This window comes from Trachypithecus francoisi, unplaced genomic scaffold (genome assembly GCF_009764315.1).
Source record: "Trachypithecus francoisi isolate TF-2019V2 unplaced genomic scaffold, Tfra_2.0 Lachesis_group1, whole genome shotgun sequence".
Classification (NCBI taxonomy): Eukaryota; Metazoa; Chordata; class Mammalia; order Primates; family Cercopithecidae; genus Trachypithecus; species Trachypithecus francoisi.
This window is the reverse complement of record NW_022681454.1, coordinates 14,789,706-14,812,111: the sequence shown is the minus strand read 5'-3', so window position 1 is coordinate 14,812,111 and position 22,406 is coordinate 14,789,706. Positions and strand designations below refer to the sequence as shown.

Genomic DNA, 22,406 nt, shown 5'->3' with positions numbered 1-22,406 from the left:
GAATAAGAGTAGTGAGGGTAAGCATTCTTGTCTTCTTCCAGTTTTAGAGAAAAAACTTCCAACATTTCCCTGTTCGGTACAATGTTAGTTGTGGATTTGTCATATATGGCCTTTATTAAGATGAAGTGTGTTCCTTCTTCTAAACCTAATTGTTTGAGAGTTTTTATCATAGAGGGATGTTGAATTTTATCAACTGTTTTTCTGCATCTATTGTGGTGATCATGATTTTTGTCCTTTATTTTGTTGATGGGATGTTTTATGTTAATTGATTTGCATATGTTGAACCAGTCTTGCATCCCTGGAATAAATCCCACCTGGTTTTAGTAAATAATCTTATGAATGTGTTGTTGGATTCAGTTTACTAGTATTTTGTGGAGGAACTTTCCATTTATGTTCATCAGGGATACTGGCCTGCAATATTTTTTGTTGTTGTTGTATCCTTGTCTGGTTTGGTATCAGGTTAATTCTGGCCTTATAGAATGAGTTTGGAAAAATTCTCTTCCCTTCAATTTTCTGGAATAGTTTGAGAAGAATTGGTAGTTATTTTTTAAATTTTGGTACAATCCAGCAGTAAAGCCATCCAGTCCTGAGTTTTTTTTTTTTTTATTGGGAAACTTTTTATTGTTGTTTAATAAATATTATTATTGAGGTTCCTCCTTGTTATTGCTCTGTTTGGATTTCATATTTCTTCCTGGTTCAGTCTTGGTAGATTGTAGGTGCCCAGAAATTTATCCATCTCCTCCGGGTTTTCCAATTTATTGGTGTTCATAATAGTCTCTTACGCTCTTTTATATTTTTGTGGTATCAATTGTAACATCCCCTTTTTCATTTATTTGGTTCTTCCCTCTTTTCTCTTAGTCTACGTAATGCTTAGTCAATTTTTTTTTGAAAAACAACTTTTCATTTTGTTGATATTTGTATTACTTTTCCAACCTATTTCATTTATTTCTGTTCTGATCTTTATTATTTACTTCCTTCTACTAATCTGGAGTTTGGGGGTGTTGTTGTTGTTGTTGTTTGGCTTTTGCAGTTTCCTGAGGTTCACTGTCGTTTGTTTTAAATATTTCTACTTTTTTGATGTAGGCAATCATTACTATGAACTTTCCTCCTAGTACTACTTTTACTGTATTCCATAGATTTTGGTATGTTGTGTATCCATTTTTATTTATTAGGCATGTTTTCATCACTTTCAGTAAGTTTTTTTATTTTTCTTAATTTCTTCATTGACCCATTGGTCATTCTGGAGTATGTTGCTTAATTTCCAAGTATTTGTACCAAAAAAACCCCTAATTTTAAAAGATGGGCAAAAGATTTGAACACATACTTCAGAAAGCCTATGAGATGATCCTCAGCATCATTAGTCATGGGGGAAATGCAAACTACAGCCACCATAAAATAACATTATAAATTTTTAGATGGCTAAGATGTAAAAGTCTGACAATACCAAATGTTAACAAAGATATAGAACAACCACAATATCCACACACTGATCCTACACATGTAAAACTATACAATTGCCTTATAAAATGGTTTGATGGTTTCTCAAAAAGTTAATCAACTTATCTACCATATGGCTCAGCTATTCTATTTCTGGGTGTTCACTCAAGAGAAATAAAACCGTATGTGTAAGAATCAAAGAAAGAGAAAAGAAACACGAAAGGTGGCTTGCCAGTTAAGACAAGTTTATTTTAGAGAAAACAAACCCGTGAGAAGCTTTTGTCCGAGCCAGGTCAGAGGCACACTCTCTTACAGACTAAGAGTTTTTAAGGATTTAGGATGGGAGAGTTTATTAGAAGCTTGGACTGCTTTTGTGTTTTTTATTGTGCTTATCTGGGAGGGAGAGTTGTGTGTCTGTTTTTATACATTTTCTGTAGCTGCAGGCATACCCCCCCAGTCTGCTTTTCGCTTCCCTATTTTAGTGCACCTGAAGGGAAAAGAATGTGTTTATTACGCCCACTGTCTTACTGGGGCCCACTGTATGAGGGTGAAGTTTGGCAGTTACCCAAGAGATTTTTCTCCCACCTTCCTCTGTGCCTGAGCTGTTTTATCTGTGTTTTACTGTTTGCTCTTTCTGGCTACTTGTAGTTAGAAGAGAAGTGATTTCCTTGAGATGCATGAGGCTAAAAATGGAGCTGGAACTTAAAGTGGCAGTGTTTGTCCAAGATGATAGTGCTCCTGCTCTGTCAGTATGTCCATACAATAACTTGTACACTAATGTTCATTGAACCTATATTCATTGTATCCAAAAAGTGAATACAAGCCAAATGTCTATCAACAGGTAAATAAACAAATTGTGATATATACACACAATAGACTCAATAGTAAAAAGGAACAAGCTATTAATACATACAACAACATGGATGAATCACAAAAACATCATGACAAAGACATACAACTCAGACACAAAAGAGTACATGATACGTATTCCATTTATATAAACTTCTTAAAAATGTAAATTTATCTCCAGTAACAGAAAGCAGACATCTCCTACTGGATATCAAAGCATTAGTAATTTAAACAACGTGGCAGTGGTATAGCAACAAACAGACCATAAAACAGATTGGAGAGTCCAGAAATAAACTGACATACATAAAGAAACACAAGATGCAGTGGAAGTGGCATCAGAAAGCCCTCAATAAAGGATGGATTATTTGATTAACAGCACTCACACAACTGACTATCCATCTGGGGGAAAATGAAATGGGGTTCCTAATTTCACCACACACAAAGAAAAATTCCAAGTGGATCAAAGATCTAACTATGAAAAGCAAACGTTTAACATTTTTAGAATATATATAACCCTTTTGTGATCTCACATTAAAGAAATCAGTTCTTAAATAAGATACAAAAGGCACAACCATAAAAGAAAACATAAATTTGATCATATTTAAATCTTTAGTAAATAAGGGACATGATAAATATAGAGTCAAGAGTTAAGCCATAGACTGGGAGACTATATTTGCAATTCACGTAACTGACAGATTAGAATCCTGAACGTGTAAAGAGACAATTCAACATAAGAACAAGCAAGACAGAAACAGGCTTTTCACAGAATGACCTGAATGACAAACACATAAAAAGATAATTACTTGTGTTAATGATCAGGGAATTAAAAAGATAAAACAACAAGGAAATGGGCTTTTTTTTTTTTTTTGAGAATTCCAAATGATAATGAGGATGAATAGCAATGAGGACTTTACACCGCTTTTGTGAAAATAAAGTGCTATAACAAATTTGGTGACCATTTGGCCATATGCAATGTGGCAGATGCAGTCGGTTCCCTACACTCCAGAAGATTTTTTACCCTTCTTTCCTATTGGCAAAGCATGTCTCCTATTATGATTCAAAATATCAAATTCTCACTTCTTAAGCCTCTTTTATAGCTTTGGGTAACCGTGTGGCTCGATTCTGGCCAGTGAAATTTAAGGAGAAGCCTAGAGAGGGTTGAAAGAGGGCTGCTGGGAAATATGTTATTTTGGGATGAAAAGAGACTTGAAATGGGGGTGTGCTCTTGCCCCCCTCCCTGCCCTCTGTTCCAGGTATATGAGGGCATAATGCAGCAATCTTGTGACAAGAAGCTGAAAGCCACTCAAGGGAGATGGAAGAGTGTAAGGGAACAGCCTCGGCCATCACTGTGCTGCTGAACCGACCCTATGACCACCCCACTTCTGGATGTCTTGTTATGTGTGTCAACAACATTTTCAAGTGGCCAGGCTCTATGGCTCATGCCTGTAATCCCAGTACTTTGGGAGGCCAAGGTGGGAGGATTACTTGAGGCCAGGGGTTTGAGACCAGCCTGGGCAACATAGTCAGACCTCATCTCTATAAAACATTTGTTTAAAATTTAAAATATGTTTTAAACCTTTTCAGTTGAGTGTTCTGTTAGTTGCAGCCAAAAGCATCTTAATTGGTATACTTGTTCTTATTCATTGAATTTTACCCCCCTCCAAAGGATGTTGAAATCCTAACCCCCAGTACCTCAGAATATGATCTTATTTGGAGGTAAGATTTTACAGATGATCAAGTTAAGAGGAGATCATTAGGGTGAACCCTAATCCTATATGACTGGGTCCTTATAAAAAGGGGAAATTTGGGCATTGAGACAAACACAAACAGAGAGACAATATGAAGACACTGGGACAACACCATAAACAAGACAAGGTATGCCTGAGGTTACTAGAAGCTTGGAAGAGGGCATGACGCAGATTCTCTCTCACAGCCTTCAGAAGGCACCGACCCTCCTGACACCTTGATTTTAGACTTCCAGCCTCCAGAACTGTGAGACAGTACACTGCTATTGTTGAAGCCACCCAGCTTGCAGTACTTTATCACGGTAGCTGCAGCACACTAGCATACCCAGTAAAGGTGAAGATGGCACACCTCACAACCTTAGTCATTCTACCTTAGTCATTCTATTAAACACACTGGGAAAAAATCACATGCACAAGTAGACGTGTATGCTTTAGCATTGTTCATGCCTGCAAAAACTGACAAAAAAGATAAAAGACTAATTAATAAATAGATAATAATAAATAAGTGAGTAGTATGGTCATTCAATAGGATACCATATAGCACTTAAAACTGATGAACTAGAGTTTATATGTTAGCAGGGGTAAATCTCAAAAGTGATGTCATTAAAATCCCAAAAATATGTTGTTAGCTGGAAAAGCAAAGTTCACTCTACAGGGCAAGAACACATAGTAAATGCAAATAAAGATTAAACTGAGGTAACATTCTCTTAGCAGACCGGCAAAGATCAGAACATTTGAAGATACTCTGTGTAGCATGGGTACGGAGAAATAGAAATAGGAGTTCTCATTACCTGAAGAAGATAATTGCCTTGTAAAGAGAAGTTTGACAATTTTTTCAAAATTGCAAGCAGCATATGCTTTAACTTAGCAATTCTACTTCCAGAATTCTATCTTATACACAGATCCACGTATGTATACATACAGAAGGATTTCATTGCAGCATTGTCAGTAATGTTGCCAAAGGCTTAAAACAATCTAAATGTTCATAGATACAAGTCCAAAGTATAGTAATTTGTAAAGTGGAATCTATATAATTATTAGAATGAAACAAAGCTACTCTGATCATCAAGATACATTGTAGAATGAAAAAAGTAAGATACGGAAGAGATACTATGTGTGGAAAAATACATGGATATATGCTTATATATGCAGAGAATATTTCTAAAAAGATACAAGAGAAGCAAGTAGCATTATTTGCCTCTTTGAGAGGAGACAAGGAAATTGGGGGAAAGAGTATTTTGATTTTATTTGTAACACGTTATTTCTTTAAAAACTAGAAAAAAGATGTAAAACAAATACGGCAAATTTTTATTGTCTATTAACTCTGTGTGGTGGGTAAATGGGTATTTGTACTACTATTCCATGAACACTTCAGTGTATTCAAAATGTTAATAATTTAACATTTTTAATTTTAAAAAGGAAAAATTGAGAGGAGATATTGACTGAGAAACATTGAAGGAGGATATGAAGATATTGAAGGAGGAAAAGGAGTTCCCTCAAGTAGGAAAAATGAAGAAAGCCAGACCTGGGAAATACAAAGTGTACAGTTTTCAGAGATAAATTAATATGTTCAGATCCTAGGGTTCAAAAGTACCTCTGAAAAAATTTTATCTGGAAGTATTAACACATAAAAGCAAGTCCCCAAAACGTGAACAATGAACTAAATCTTAGATTATTTTTGTGTGGTTTTAAATCTCTCTCAGTTTCAACAAGGTGTTTTCAGTCCTTCTTTGCCTTTGAAGAATTCCCATGGAGATTTAATCACTCCCAACTTAGACACTGCTAGAGATAATTTAACTCATAAATTATCTCTCTTAGGAACCAAGATAATCAATGAAGCAGTTTTATTCATAATTTCACAATATTTCATCTATCAAGTGCCAAATTCACAAATAACTTTAAAATATTTGCTTGACAGTCATAAAAGAAAATGAACATTTGGACAATATCAAGGCAAATATGGATCATGACCAGGGAAAATATGCCCTGGGAAATTTATGTCTCTTCAAATCAAATATTGCTAATTGCTTCAAAACATCCAAAGACCAAAAATGTAGAAAAACTGTCTACAATGTGGATGCACCATGTTTGATATATTCCAACAGGGAGTAGACAACTGAGCTTAGCAGTTTTTAAAAATATCACATAATAGAAAAAAATTAATTGTATCTATAAGACTACTTATGCTGAGGCCATCCATTTAAGCAGGTATATATCTTCCTTTTGCGGATCTCCTTATTTATTTTTTTAAATTGTGGGTTTCTCTGCTATTTAGAATTCTACTTTGAGGCTTAAGAGATTTTACATTCTTTCTTTTTTTTTTTTTTTTTGAGACGGAGTCTCGCTCTGTCGCCCAGGCTGGAGTTCAGTGGCCGGATCTCAGCTCACTGCAAGCTCCGCCTCCCGGGTTTACGCCATTCTCCTGCCTCAGCCTCCCGAGTAGCTGGGACTACAGGCGCCCGCCACCTCGCCCGGCTAGTTTTTTGTATTTTTTTAGTAGAGACGGGGTTTCACCTTGTTAGCCAGGATGGTCTCGATCTCCTGACCTCGTGATCCGCCCGTCTGGGCCTCCTAAAGTGCTGGGTTTACAGGCTTGAGCCACTGCGCCCAGCCGAGATTTTACATTCTTTTCTATACTTTTGTATTCATCCAAATGTTCTTCAATGGGCATGTTTTGCTTTTATAATTTTTTAAAAAGAAGAATTATTAGATGAAACAAGAATGTTAGCATCTTGCTACATTTACTCTTTAAATTTCTGACCTCAGTTTTCACCTTTTTGGTCTTTAAATACAAGATTCTTATCCTCTTTTTCCAGAATAGACATTTGCTGGTAATATTTTGCTGAAAAAAGATAATCTCCTATTCCCTACTAAGATCAGCTACAAAAATCTGTGAATATAATCATTCCTCCCCTTTCAGCCCCTTTCTGTAAAATACACACACACACACACACACACACACACACGAAACTAACTCTTGATTTCACCTATTGTTGAGTTTCCTGTTTTTTTCTCAGCATCTTACATCCATTTTTTTCCACCACCCCCTTATTTAAGAAAACTGTCTTTGTGGTTTTCTGACCTGGTCTATTTTTAAGAGTTTCCTTTAATGGCAAGAATAACACTTAGCCAATTCTAAATGTACTTATTGCCTCAAAAAATTCAACTGATACCTATTTAACTGACTCACTACACTAATCAACACTATTCATTCCCTCTATAAAAGCAAGTTTTCTATCTTCTACACAGCTAATAAACTACTCTTTTGCACACCTGAGAATTTTTGTTTCTATCTACTTTGTTATTTATTTACCTGTTTATAAACATGTTCATGCTTGTGGTTTTTACTTATATAATTTAATTAAATTGTGCACAAAACTGAATAAGTAGGAACAGAAAAACCATTTCTTTTCTATGAAAACTAAGTTGCATGTTTTGGAAAACATCCAGCCACTACTTCACTTGTATTGCTGTTCTCCTGGTCACCAAAACCTCTTGCAAGAGTTGTCTATGCACAACAGTCTCTAATTCCTCTCTCTTCTCATTTGTTTTTTTCTTGAATTTGTTCCACATAGGCTTTCATCACTACCACTCCTTCCAAACTGACCTTGTCAAGTCACCAATCCATTGGTCAATTTCCAATCTTCATCTTACTCGGCCAATCAGAATCACTTGAATGAGCTGATTATACCCCCTCTTTCTGAAATGTTTTCTTTCCTTGTGTCTGCATACACTGTTGACTTCCAGATTTATATCTCCAGCCCAGACCTCTCTCCAGGACCCCCATACTCATATGAACCAGTCTTCTGATCAACATCTCCACTAAAACAGTAGTCTCCCTTATCTGCCAGGGTTATGTTCCGAGCCCCTCAGTGATGCCTGAAACTGCAGATAGTACATATAAACCCTGTGTATATGTACTGCTTTTTCAATCTGATAACTGAGATGGATACTAAGCAAGTAACAGGCAGGTAAAATATGCAGCATGGATATGCTGGACAAAGGGATGATTCACACTCAGGGCAGAAGAGAGTGGAACATCATGAGATTTCATCACGCTAACTCAGAAGAGGGCTCAGTTTAAAACTTATGACTTGTTTATTTCTGGAATATTCCATTTAATATTTTCACACCGTGGCTGGCCATGGATAACTGAAACTGCAGAAGGTGAAACCCTAGATAAGGGAGGGTTACTGAATGTGGAAAACCGAGCTGCTGCTTCCTTCCCAACTTGCTTTACCACAGTCTTTCTCTTTCTGATAAATGGACATTTATTTTTTTCAGCACCTCTGTCCCAAAATCTTGGAAGCATTGTTGTTTCTTCTGTTTCTCTCACATTCCATATATTCACCCACGGCAAATCACATGGGATCTACTTTCAAAACGTATCCAGAATCCACCCACTTCTCAACATCATCCATCACCATCCAAGCCAAAATCATCTCTTATCTGAATTACTAAAGAGCTTCCAAATGGCTTCCAGGCTGATGTCCTTGTCCTGCTACCATCTGTTCTCAATGCAGCAGACAGAGAGATCCTTTAATTAAGGTACCAGACACTGTTACATAGTATTTTGACTACACATCACTACTGGGATAAGTCCTGTACCCCAAGGACCAAAAGAACCACAGAGAAAACTTAACACCATTCAGTAGACATTTCATTAGCAATAGTATATATACACCTATGTATATATAAAACAATTATATACAACATATATATGGGAAGTAAATACATAATTACATTAACGTCATTGGGAACTAAGATTTTCAGTGTAAAAGAGAAACAAGCATAAAATTAAAATGTTAAATAAAAACTCTGTGCCCTTTACTTTGAAATGAAATTATCAATATGAGCTCATAATTTATTTGTCTCTTTCTCAAAATGGACATATTTTCTAGCATTGGATACTAAAAAAAATCAGAAAGTTATGAAAAACACAGTAGCAAGCAGAAGTACTGGAGAGAGGTCTGGGCTAGAGATATAAATTTGGAAGTCAACAGTGTGTATAGACTCAAGGGAACAAAACATTTCAGAAAGAGGGGGTGTAATCAGCTCGTTCAAGTGATTCTGATTGGCCAAGCTCTCAGTCAACAGATAATAAAGGGAATAGAGGAGGATTTTAAATAACACCACAAGGATGTAATTGGCCAAACCCAGAAGGTGGGAAATTCTGCAAGATGAATTGCCCACTCTGTTTAACAAATTAATAAGCATTCTTAAATGGAGGAGGGAAATGGTTGTAAATTAAAGGAAATGTAAGATACATATATTTTTAACGCAATGTGCAAATCTTGATTAGAACAAATCAGTTATAAAACTACATTTTAAAGAAAATCATGGAAAATTAAACATGATCAATATTGTCTGATATGAAAAATTACTCAGTTGTGTCAGGTAGGAGGATGGTATGATAGTTGTGTTTTTGAATGTTCTTTTTAGAGATACAGACTGAAAGATTTACAGACTGAAAGAATTACAGATACAGACTGAAAGATTTACAGACAAAATTATATAAACCCTGGAATTTGCTTTAAAGTATACTTTTTAAAAAATGGGTAAATAGGTGAAATAACAACAGCAGAATGTTGATAGTTGTTGAAGTTGGGTAATGGGTAAGTAGGGGTTAATTGTATTATTAGCCCCAGTTTTACATATCTTTGAACTTTTCCATAAGAAAACGCTCCAAACACACTGGCTGGCTTGCTGCTTTTCAGGGCCTTTGCACATGCTGTTCCTTTTACCTAGGATGTTCTCCCCAGATATTTCTATGTTTTGCTCTCCTTCTTTCTTTAGGTCTTTGCTAAAATGCCACCTTCCAATAAAGCCTTCTGTCTTAGTCTCTGTCTGTTGCTTATAGCAGAATACCTGAAGCTGGGTAATTTATTTTAAAAATGAATTTATTCCTTAAAGTTATGGAGCCCAAAAAGTCCAGGGTTTAGGGGGCACATCTGGTGACAGCCTTCTTGCTTACCAGAACTGTGCAGAGTCCTGAGGCAGGGCAGGGCATCACACGGTGAGGAGGGTAAGCATCCTAGCTCAAGTCCCTTTTCGTCTCCTTGTAAAGCCTGCCATTTCATTCCAATGATAACCCAATCCATTAACCCATTAGCATATTAATCAGCATTCCATGAATGATTAATCCAATCATGAGGGCAGATCTCTCATGACCCAATCACCTCCTAAAGGGCCAATCTCTCATCCTGCCACTTTTGGGATTACATTTCAACATGAGTTTTGGAGGGGACAAATGTGCAAATCATAGCATCTTCTTTATTTTACTACCATACCTAAAAAAGAAATCCCCAAAGTTTATGGCTTTTTGTCACCCTGAGAAACTAACCACTTTTAAATCTACTCAGTGCCTCAAAATGTTTTTTGAACTGAGTTTATCATCTTGCGGATTCCTTCATAAATGGGTAAATTGTAAACACCACACAGTACTCTTTTTAACACTTTCCACCATCTGCCATACGATGTATTCTTCTGTTTCACTCAATGTCTGTCTCCCCTACTAGAATGTAAGTTCCATGTGAGCAAGAATTTCATCTGCTTTGTTAACTGCTATATCTCCAGGATCTAAAAGAGTTCCTGGGGCATCATAGGAGCTCAATATATATTTATTGAATAGATATGTTACAAAAATACCTAAAACATGGAAATAAGGCAAAAAGATGGGCAGGCATGTCTTTTCAGAGTCACACTGGGGCACTGTTTGCCAGGTTTACCAAGAATTATTTAATTATCTGGTAAACCATATATTTGTTTGTCTTTTCTATTTACCATGGATTAATAACTCAAACCTTATGAAGTTAGATGGTAACTTGGAGATCTTTTCTGTTAAGGATGCAAATAATTTCTGTCTGATAAAAAAGAAATCCCCAAAGTTTATGACGTTTTATTGCCCCGAGAAACATTAACCAGTTTTATATCTACTCAGTGCCTCAAAATATTCTCTGAACTAAGTTTGTCATATTGCTGATTCTTTCACAAATCAGTAAATAAATCTTTGATGTGTGTTGATTTTGCATGCTATGAAAGCCATGCTCTTAACTTTTTGAAAACTGATTTTAAATTGTGATGAGCTGGGCAAATTCAGTTGTTATTCTTGCCTCAAATTTACTATTTGAGGTCCTGATTCTGATGTGTGTTTACACAGCACACACCTACCTCCTTGCAACAAGTCTGTTCTTCATCAGCAGAGGACACTTGGATGCACCCCACCTCCCATCAGATTCATCCAAGCCAAGCAGCCCCAGGCCCCTGACTCTCTTCATCTGGCTCCTCATCCTGCCGCCCCTGTGTTTGGGGACCTGCGTTCATGTGTCAGTAACTTTTTTTAAAGTAAGCTCCCGGGACTGACGGTGCATGGAATGACGATGGGATCTTCCTGGGGGCGGATAATGTGTTAGGTTTCCCTGTCTCGGATGACAAACATGATTCTAACACAGAATCACAAAGAAATGTCACCTCTCAGAGCAACGCCAACCAACTGGTAGCATCTCCATGGTGCGCTGGGTGAAGATTCTGAGGCTGACTCAGGCTCATCCAACATGCTCTGAACAATCAGCAATGCCCATCATGGGCACAGCATTAGGAGTGCCAGGTGCATGCTGCATACTTCCTGACCCAGCTCCAAGAAGTGATTGTTAAACACGTGGGATCAAATATAGGAGATCGGTTCAGAGTGGTGGGAGAAGCTATGGGAAAGAAGCAGACCTTTTGAAAGGTCAGAAGGCTCTGCAAAGCTTCTGGGGAGAATAAGCTGAAGGCAGCTGTTCTCTTACCCTGAGGCAGAGGGCGAGGAGTAGGTACAAGGGAATGTAGGGGAGTTTGTCTACATAAGCTTGTTTACTTCCAGAAACCGACCTTTGGTCACCCTCGGGCGAGACTGCTCCCTGCAAGGGGGAACAACCATGTTAATTACCCACAGACTGGGTTGGCTCCAGGCTTTCGGCATTATGTCTGTACTGAATAAAAGCGAGCAGCTCCAGTTTATCAAGACTGCTGATTCTTCGGCAGTCCCCTAGCCGCTCTTTCACTGCATATCTGTGTCTGAGTATTCCTTTCATCTGTTACTCAGTCAGGGTCTGCAGGAAGACCAGGCAATCATACCACAAGGAACACGTCCTGGCAACTAGGAGAGGACATGGCATTCTGCTGCTTTACCTGCAGAGATTCGTAAACATTCCTGAAGTACAAAGACAAGGCGTTGTGGCTCCCTAAAAGGAGGCCAGTGACCCTGAAGCCTCAGGACTCACCTTTGAGGTCTACAGAACAAGGAGCAGACACCCTGTCCCTGCAAGTATCCCTGTTGAGAGGAGACAAAGTGCTAGCAGCCCTCCCTCTCAGCGCCTCCTCGGCCTCCGCGTCCACTCTGGCGGCGCTTGAGCCCTTCAGCCTGCCACGCGTGGGCGCCCCTCTCTGGGCTGGCTGAGGCCGAAGCTGCTTCCTTCTGCTTGTGGGGAAGTGTGGAGGGAGAGGCGCAGGTGGGAACCAGGGCTGCGCACGACACTCGCGGGCCAGTGCGAGTTCCGGCGGGCGCTGGTGCGGGGGCAGGCTCCGCCGGCCCCGCACACGGAGCGGCTGGGCCAGCCCAGGACAGTAAGGGGCTTAGCACCCGGGCCAGCAGCTGCGGAGGTTGCGCCGGGTCCCCCAGCAGTGCCGGTCTGCCGGCGCCGCACTCAAATTGTCGCAGGGCCTTAGCTGCCTCCCGGCGGGGCAGGGCTCTGGAACTGCAGCCAGCCATGGCTGACCTCCTCCCGCTGTGGTGGGCTCCCCGCCGAGGACTGAGCTTCCGGCGGTCGCTGCCCGCTGCTCAGTGGCGCGGGGTCCCATTGACAGCCCAAGGGCTAAAGAGAGCAGGCGCAACTCGAGACTGGCGGCAGCTCCGCCTGCAGCCCTAGTGGAGGATCCACTAGGTGAAGCCAACTGGGCTCCTGAACCAGATGGGGACTTGGAGAACTTTTATATCTAGCCAGAGGATTGTATGTGCACCAATCAGCACTCTGTGTCTAGCTCAGGGTTTGTAAATACACCAATCAGCACTCTGTGTCTAGCTCAGGGTTTGTAAATACACCAATCAGCACTCTGTGTCTAGCTCAAGGTTTGTAAATACACCAATCGGTACTCTGTATCTAGCTAATTCTGTATCTCCCTAACTAGCACTCTGTGACTCTGTCTAGCTCAAGGATTGTAAATGCACCAATCAGCACTCTGTCAAAATGGAGCAATCAGCTCTCTGTAAATTAGACCAATCAGCTCTCTGTAAAATGGACCAATCAGCAGGATGTGGGTGGGGCCAGATAAGGGAATAAAAGCAGGCTGCCCCTGCCAACCTATGGCAACTTGAGTCCTTTTCCCTGTGGTGGAAGGGTTATTCTTTTGCTCTTTGCAATAAATCTTGTTGCTGCTCACTTTGTGGGTCCACGTGGCTTTTATGAGCTGTAGCATTCACCCCAAGGGTCTGCAACTTCACTCCGGAAGCCAGCGAGACCACAAACCCACTGGGAATAACGAACAACTCGTCTGAAGGAACAAACTCTGGACACACCATATTTAAAAACTGTAACACTCACTGCGAGCATCTTTGGCTTCATTCTTGAAGTCACTGAGGCCAAGAACCCACCAATTTGGGACACACTGTGCTCAAAGGGGCTCAACATTAAATAGCAACCAAACACCACCAGGGCAATTGGAGGAAAAGACCCTGGAAGAAAGGAAAAGCTGTTTCCTGCTTTTTGAAAAATGAGTCCCACATTTTCATTCTGCACTAGGCTCCATAAATTGCATAGCCAGCCGGACTATAGCGTATCACCAAGTCAGGGTCCATTTCCCCAACCCTAAAATGTGGTTCCTGGGACTTTCCTGACAGGATTAGGAGAAAGTTTGAAAAGAACCAACTATGTAATTTCAGTACATTGCAGGCAACCTGTAAACATTGATTCTCAACTTTTTTCCCTCCAAAATATCTAAACTGACATTTGGCAGCTGTTTTTCAAGAGTCCTAAGACAAAGAGGAAAGGAGGAAGCAGAGAAGCCGTGAGTGTTCATTGTGATGAAAAAAAAAAAAATTGTTCTCCGGGCTAAACACCACCACTTCTTGCAGCTATTATGACACCAGAACAAGGAGCAAGTGTGTGTCTTGAGCAGTGGGTTCCACTGACCTTCCTGGGAACAATGTCTGAAGCAAAACACGAGGCCAAAAGGCACAGAAGTAGGTATCTTCTTCTCCCTCTCCTGAAATCTCTGTTGTTTCCCACTCAGCTTTTTCATCCACTTTGGGGGCTTCCAAATAGCTTTTGCTTCCAGAAGATTCTATTCCCTGAGTGTATTCTCCCTGATATTGTGGTGGTAGCACCCTAAGCCCGTAGAATCAGCTAATTTGCATAAGTACTCCACCTTTCCTTCCACAAGTCAGGCTTATGGTCTCACTTCCCGTTTGTAACCACAGCAGCACCCAGGCCCCACACCTCGAAGGCCTTCCCCTTCCACATTCAATCTGTCCCAGGTGCACTTATTCTTTTTTTTTTTTTTTAAGATGGAGTCTTGCTCTGTCACCCAGGCTGGAGTGCAGTGGCATGATCTTGGCTCACTGCAACGTCCACCTCCCAGGTTCAAGCGATTCTCCTGCCTCAGCCTCCTGAGTAGGTGGGACTACAGGTGCACACAACCCATGCCTGGCTAATTTTTGTATTTTTAGTAGAGACTGGGTTTCACCATGTTTGCCAGGATGGTCTCAATCTCCTGACCTCGTGATCCACCCACCTCGGCCTCCCAAAGTGCTGGGATTACAGATGTGAGTCCCCGTGCCTGGCCTGCTCCTGAGATTCTTAGAACCGCAGAACAAAGGTAGGACTGAAGGAAGCCTTCAATCATAACACTAAGCATTGAGAAGCACAGGTGAGCATGATGCTTTCCAGTGCTCTAATGAATCTCATGGTCTCAGTGGGGACACTGATGGTGAGCACGTGGCCATTCCATCACTCCAGGGGGCAAACATGCTGGAATTCTGTCCTGTGCAAAATGGTCACCCTCGTACTCTTGTGTGTGCTGAGAAGGTCCAGGTGTGGACAGGCCAAGATGAAGTTCACACACTCTCACCAGCAGGAATCCTCTGCAAGATCCCAAAACCTTTAAGGGTTTGGTCGTTTGGTCAATCAATTGGTCCATCTTCCCTGGCAGTAGCATCTTATCTGACCCCCAGGATTCTCTCCAACAGGGTAGCACACACTCTTCAGAGCACCCTCTTGTTGAAATTCTACCTTTAAAGGAAGACCTGAAATTCTATTTCTTTCATAAAGTGCTTCCTGACTCTGCCCCACCACATGGGGGCACATCTGCATCTCCATGGCGTCGTGCTGACACTCCGCTCACGTATTCAGCAATTCACATAGTCTTTCTTGTTTGATAGGGGTACAGCTCTTATATCCCTGCAGAATCTAGCACAGCACTAACTGCACAGAAGCTATGGCTCCTTCCTCATTGACATCTTGGCTGTGTACAGGCCTCTTTGTCATTACAGATCACTTGGTGCTGCATTGCTCTGTTCCCAGGTTGGTCGTCCCCATACTTCCCACTGCACGATCCTGGAGATCAATGCTTGTGTTTCTTCATTTGTGAATCTCCCATGCCTCACCCTAGCACTAGGCAGACAGCTAAGTATTTGCTAAGTGTTTGCGTAAATTTGCTATTTTGCACATTTTGTACTAATAAGTTTTGCTGAGTAGACGCTAAGAAAATCCTACAGTCATTAAAGTGGGAGGCATGGGAAAGCAAAAATGGAGAACTGGCTGCTAAGAAATCCTGCCAGAAATTTTGAAGAGGAAGTTAAATAAAAAAGAAATCGACATGAACATGAATCAGAAAAGATAATCTTTGTGGGCATGGAAGTGATTATTAGAAGATAAGGTAAGACAGATGAAAGATTTTCTCTGATTAAGTCTCCCACAATTTCTATTTATGTTCAACCAGCATGATGTGGACTCAAGGCAGCTCAATTTAGCAAGCTTCTATTAAGAGACTATAAGGTGATAAGCAATGTGTTAGACAACTGGAGATGCAGAAGTGAATAAAATAGTCCCTCCCCATGGGGCCCCCACCTCGTCTTGGAGCAGATATAAGGGGAGCTCTCAGAAATGCCTGCTCCCATCCCTGAATGCTTGCCTAGACCATGAGCAGTCTGCAGCTATCATCAACCCTCACCATCATCCATGGAGAGGGCTGGTTTTTACCCAGGTGAGGAGATTAGTGGAACTAAAGTAACACTCTCTGAATATCTTCCTAAAGGCCCAGCTTCCCCTAGGTGGTGGCTCTCCATTCCCTCCTGCATGCCCCACCCCACCCCTGACATCACTTGGGTCCTGACTATCACCCAGACACTGGGCTCCCTCCCACAATACCGAGATGCTGTCAGCGCTGACACTCAGCAAACGCTTTGCTGAATCTTGGCCATGTTTTCCAGGTCTCATGTACCCAGAGCCATCTTGGTCAGAAGGTAGCTCTTGTTCTTGAGACAGCAGAACCGGGGTGATCTGTTCAGGAATATTCTGCATGTAATGTCCCCGGGTCAACTCAAAGAACCGACCTGGTAACACCAAGAACAAGCTTCAATACTTATCTACCCACACTAAAAAACTGGCAGAAAGTGAGTTTTGTGAGGGTGAGAGATTTTTGGAAAAGGACAACCAAGGAAAAGGAACAGTGAGGAACATAAAGTGCTACAACCTCTAAAGAAATACTAAGGAGCTATTATACAAAGGAAAAATTAATAGTTTCTGTGCTCAAGACAGAAATTGAGGGTTTGGGGAGTAATGGTATTAAATAGTTCACTGGGGAGGTATATTTATTATGACTTAGTTACTTTTAATACCCTGGCACATATACCATTCATTTAATTCAGCTAAATATTTAATGCCTATTATATTTCAGGCACTATTCTATCCCTCAAGATATATCACTAAACAAAAGTCCCTAGGTTCAAGAAGGCATTCCTAGAGGCATGTATTAGATTTTTATCATCTTAAAAGCTAACTGATAAAAGGTAATAAAATAGAGCAGTAACGGACAAAAGAAAGACCAGAAGAAAATGCAAACAGAAAAGCTGACGAATCCAGATGTGAAGGGTAAAAGCTGTCTACATTATTTTTGTTACTTCCTCCATGGAGGGGTAGAGTTTGTCTCTCCTTCTTTTGAATCTGGGCTGGGCTGGAGGTTGTTTTAACCTATAGAATCTGTGTAAGGGAAGCTGTGCCAGTTGTGGATCTGAAGCTTTGAGAGGGTCTGCCAGGCTCCACTTTTGAGAGTTTAGAAACTTTGAAGAAATTCAGCTACACCAGGGAGAGACCATATGGAGAGTCCGCATGAATAGAGAGAGTCCCTGTGGCAACACAGAAAGGAAGGGAGGCCTGGCCAGCCCAGGAGCCATTGTGTAAGTGGGACATCTTGGATGTTCCTGCCAAGACAATTTTGCAGATGCCTACACCCCCAGCTGACACCAAGTGAAACAGGCCACTCACCTGATGCCAGTCAAACTACAGAACCATGACAGACAACAAATGATTGTTTTAAGTCACTAAATTTTAGGGTGGTGGTTTATTATGCAGCAACTGATGACCAAAACAGAAAGTGATACTTGGAAGTGAGGTCCTGTGTAACAAAACCTTAAAACATGTATGTGATGATTAATTTTAAGTGGCAATTCACCTCAGCCATGGTATCCAGATATTTGGTCAACACATCTGGTTGTGATGTGAAGGTATTTTTTAGATTTTAAGTCGGGAGACTCAGGTGTGAAGCACATTACCCTTCATGATGTGGTGGGCCTCACCTAATCAGTTGAAGGCCTTAAGAGAAAGACTGAGGTCCCAGGAGTAAAAGGGAATCTGCCAGAGACTGCCTTTGGTCACCAGCTGCAACATCAACTCTTCCCTGTCTCCAGGCTCCTGGCCTGTCCAGCAGATTTGGGGCTTGCCAGACTTCACAATGATATAAGCCAATTTCTTAAAATCTCTTTCTATTAATATATTTATATTATGTTATATAAATTTTGTTTCTCTGGAGACCTTTACTACTATACTGTGGCATTAGTACTAGGACTGTGTGACAGGCAGGAGAGGAGAGGTCTAAAGGAGACTGTTAACGCAGGCAAGATGGACTTGGGGAAAATTGTTGTTAGCAAGTAGAAGAAAGGCAGCCTGTATTATGTCTTGGTAGAAAGTTTGGTAACACTGTCACCTGTCACAACACAGAGAGCAGAAAATATACCTAATGATCTTACAGGTTTGGTAAAGAGATTTCCAGGCAGAATGTTGAAAGTACCAACTCACTTCTTTTTTTGAATTTGTTTTGTTTTGTTTTTTGAGATGGAGTCTTGCTTTCTCGCCCAGGCTGGAGAGCAGCGGTGCAATTGCGGCTCGCTGCTGCTGCTACCTCTTCCTCCTGCATTCAAGCGATCCTCCCACCTCAGCCTCCAGAGTAGCTGGGATTACAGGCATGCACAACACCTGGCTAATTTTGTATTTTTAGTAGAGATGGGGATTCAGCATATTGGCCCAGCTGGTCTTGTACTCCTGGTGTACTCTTAAGGTGTACTCTTGTACACCTTAAGTAGTACACCTTAAGTGATCCACCCGCCTCAGCCTCCCAAAGTGCTGGGATTACAGGCATAAGCCACAGTGCCTGGCCTAACTCACTTCTTTTAGCTGTGTCTGATAAGGTACAGAAAGAGAGAAAATAATTCTATATATTTTTAAAGCAGAATCAAAAGCAAGCATTTCCATGCGAGGATTTGTTGAGTTTGAAAATAAAACTGTCGTTCCTAGTCTTTCCAAAGAATATCACAATAAGGAATAGTCTCAAGGCAATGATCGAGTCTAGAGTGCTGCCAGTAAAACATGCTCACAAGGTCAAGATTTCAGGGATGTGGCTCTAAGACTGTGTGTGTGTGTGTGTGTGTGTGTGTGTGTGTGTGTGAATATTATCTAAAATATATAAAAAGCTCTGACAAGAAGAAATAAATAAGCAGCTCAATAGAAAGTATCAAGTATCTGGACAGGAAAATCATAGGAAAAAATATAAATGGCAAATAAACATATACAAGATGCTTAGACTCACTGATACTGAGGGACCAATTAGATGCTTTTTTTTCTCTTAAGTAAAAAAGTAGAAAATATTCAGCATTGAGATTGTGGGAAAGCATCCCCTCTGATAGACTGATGATGGGAGAGTAAAATGGCACAACTATTTTGGAGGATATTTGGAATACCTGGAATTTGGAAAAATCAAAACTTAAAATAAGCCTAATTCTCCCTTTTACTCAGCAATTTCATCACTAGAAATCTATCCTACAGAAATACTCCCATATGTACACACAATATATGTATGAAGATTTTCATTACATCGTGTTTCTCCCAACTAAGGTGAAAATTTCGTGAGCGAGAACTTTGTCATTCACTCGTGTCATCAGTAGCTAGATCACTGCCTGGAACAGAGTGTGTGCTCAACAGGTACTTGTTGGATAAGTGGGATTGAAAAATTGGAGACAAGCTAATTTCCTGTCAATAGGAAATGGTTGCATCTAGTTTATGAAATACTATGGGCTGTTAAAAGAAATGAGATAAATCTATATGTATTCACATTGAAAGATCTTCAAGACCAGTGTCCAGTGTTAGTTTCCTTTTTTTTTTTTTTTTTTTTTTTGGCATGAGGTTGCTTTCTGACATTACCATTTCGTTTTGGATTTCACTTCATACTTTACAATGCAGCCTGGAGGAACGCCTCAACTTCTAGTGTCTCTCTCCATTAAGTATCTAATGATGTGTAAATAGAACAACTAACGGGACGCTGGGAATCCCAGAAGGCGAACATTTTGCAACCGGAACCGTTGCGTGTGCTCAGGGAGGCGAAGGAGGTCTTTTCGCTCATTTCCTGGGATTGCTTAAATGCGGGATTTTGCTATCACAAGCACACAGCGTAAAGTAGCAGCTCCCCCTGCCTGCCTTCCCGGCTTGTTCTGTTTTACAAGAAACGAAAATGAGTCCTGCCTGTGAAAGCAAGCCCTGGGAATCAAATCTAAAAAGCAGTTCCCTTTAGGAGAGGTTAGTAGCTGGGAAGAAGCATGAGAAAACTGGAAGGTCCCACGTGGTGGTTTTTTTCCAAGGTTTGTACAGATTCACCGAGTTGCTGCGCCTTATCGTATAAGTAATGTCTCAGTTTTTAGAAGCTGACATTGTTTTGTTAATTACTTCTCTGGCCACATGTATTTCAGCCCGCGCAAAAAGAATCGGTATGCTGTTTTATGTAAATGAATAAAACTAACTTCCGTGGTTTAGCCCTTCTACACCCTCCTCTCCGACCACAGGCTTTACAAGCCACAATCAAGTGTCCTTTGCAACCGTCCGGGCACTTTCGGGTCAGAGACAGCGGGCGGACACCGCAGAAAAAGTTGAAGATGTCAGCGACCTCCTGCGTCTGCGTGTTATTTTCTGTCCCTAAAGCGGTGAAGCGGGGCTGAGCGTGCCGAGGGTGGGCTGCAGACCGGCGAGGGGCTGGGCTCAGGGCACCTTGCCCAGAAGGCAGGCATCGGTGCCCGGTGTTCACCGGCTACGCAGCAGAGCCACCGAGCAGCGCCCCCCCTCCCCCCGTGGGCACGCTCGATGCCAAGGCCAGCTGGTCCTGCAAGCGGCCCGCGGAGCCCCGAGCCCGGGACTCCCTACTCAGCACCACCCGGCGGACTCTCGGCTGACCCGCCACGGAACATGCCCCGTTCCGGGCGATCTGGGCTGCTCCCCCGCGCGCCAGGCCCTGCTGTCCCCGCAGTGCCCACCGGTGCGCATTAGTCACCAACCCACCTCATCTCAGGATGGATTTCAGTGTACTTGACGCATCGTGCCAGGACGGTCTCAGGAAAGCGGCTGGTTGTGCCCGACCCGCTCCACTGCTGGCGCCACCTCAGGACGACCACCGCGACCACCACGCCGAGGATCAGGAGGACCAGGAGACAGACGCCAAGACAGAGTTGGGCTCTCCTAGAGAGCCGGCAGCAGGGTTTGTCCCCGGACACCGGACTGAACTCGCAGTTGGCCATAGGGCTCCAGGTGGGGTCGGTTGGGCGAAGATGAGGCCGGCGTGAGGCTAGGCAGCAAGAGAAAGGCTGGCTGGGTTCTGAAACTGCACCTCCCCTTCTCTTTCACTTGCCTTTTCTATGTTTCCCTTCCCACCCCCAACCCGTTGCCTCAGAGTTCAGTGGCTGGTTACACCAATAAGAGTTTAAAAGACCAAGGCTCCTGTGCAGTGACCCACCCACTCCACCTCTAGGGAGAAATAGCCACCTTAATCCTCTGCAGTTGTCCTAACGGGGCAGACAGTACATCCTTATACTCCCTCCCCTAACTCCCTTCATCAGCCGGGCACTTTACACCTGAGCCACATTTGCTTCCTGGAACGCATGAGGGCGGGCTGCCGGCTTCTATACCTGTGTGCACACAATGCCCTCTGCCTGGAAAAGGGTGTCCTACGTCTTCTTCTTAACTCTGACAAATGCCTGGTCAACCACCTTTGAAGACTGAAGACTCAACTTAAGTCTGACTCCTTCTCTCAACTGGCATCAGTGGCTAAGCTCCGGGTTCAAATTTAGTTCATCTGGGATGACATGGGGCAAGTTACCCAACTCCTTACTTCAGATGTAAAGCCAGGATAGTAGCAGTACCTACTTCATGGGATTGTTACGAGAATTAAGTGAGTTAATGTCTACAACGTGTTTAGCATAATACCTGGCACATGGTAATCACCCATTAAGTGTAAGTTTTTCCTACCAGCTCCATGGAGTTGCTCAGAGATGCAGTTTTATAGTCCATGAAATGTGTTTGAAGCAGGGTCTGGCACACAGTAATACTGCGCTCTGTGGGAGTTTAATAAATAATAAAGTGGCTTTTCTTGCCCCTTCTTTGTTAAGACAACATCTGTGACATTCAAGCACAGACCTAAGTAATGTGAGCTATCAAGTTACCCAACTCCCTTGGGACAAACATTTCCCAAGCAGAGGAAATGGCAGGTGCAAAGACTCTAAGGCAGAAAAGCCCTTGGCCTGTTCGGGAGCAGCAAGGAGGCCAGTTGTAGTTAGGCTAGAGCATTGAGGAAAACAGAACAGAAGTTCAGAAAGTAGCAGGAGGCCAGATCACCCATGGCCCTGTAGGAGAGGATGACTTTTTTGGACTGTGCGTTTTATTTATATTTTATCTTTTTTATTTTATTGTGTTTTAAGTTCTGGGATACATGTGCAGGACGTGCAGGTTTGTTACTTAGGTAAATATGTGCCATGGTGGTTTGCTGCACCTATCAATCCATCACCTAGGTATTAAGCCCCACGTTTTAGCT

At 41.8% G+C, this 22,406-nt stretch overlaps 1 protein-coding gene across 1 annotated transcript in view; it reads right to left on the bottom strand.

Moving 5' to 3' along the window:
• Nucleotides 1-22,239, bottom strand: part of CD38 (CD38 molecule) — a 72,620-nt gene extending 50,381 nt beyond the window's left edge. Inside the window, exon 1 of the mRNA XM_033213808.1 lies at nucleotides 20,882-22,239. Within this exon, the coding sequence (XP_033069699.1) occupies nucleotides 20,882-21,117 (236 nt within the window). The 5' untranslated portion in view covers nucleotides 21,118-22,239. The remainder of the gene's footprint in view (nucleotides 1-20,881) is intronic.
• Between the last annotated feature and the right edge of the window lie 167 nt (nucleotides 22,240-22,406).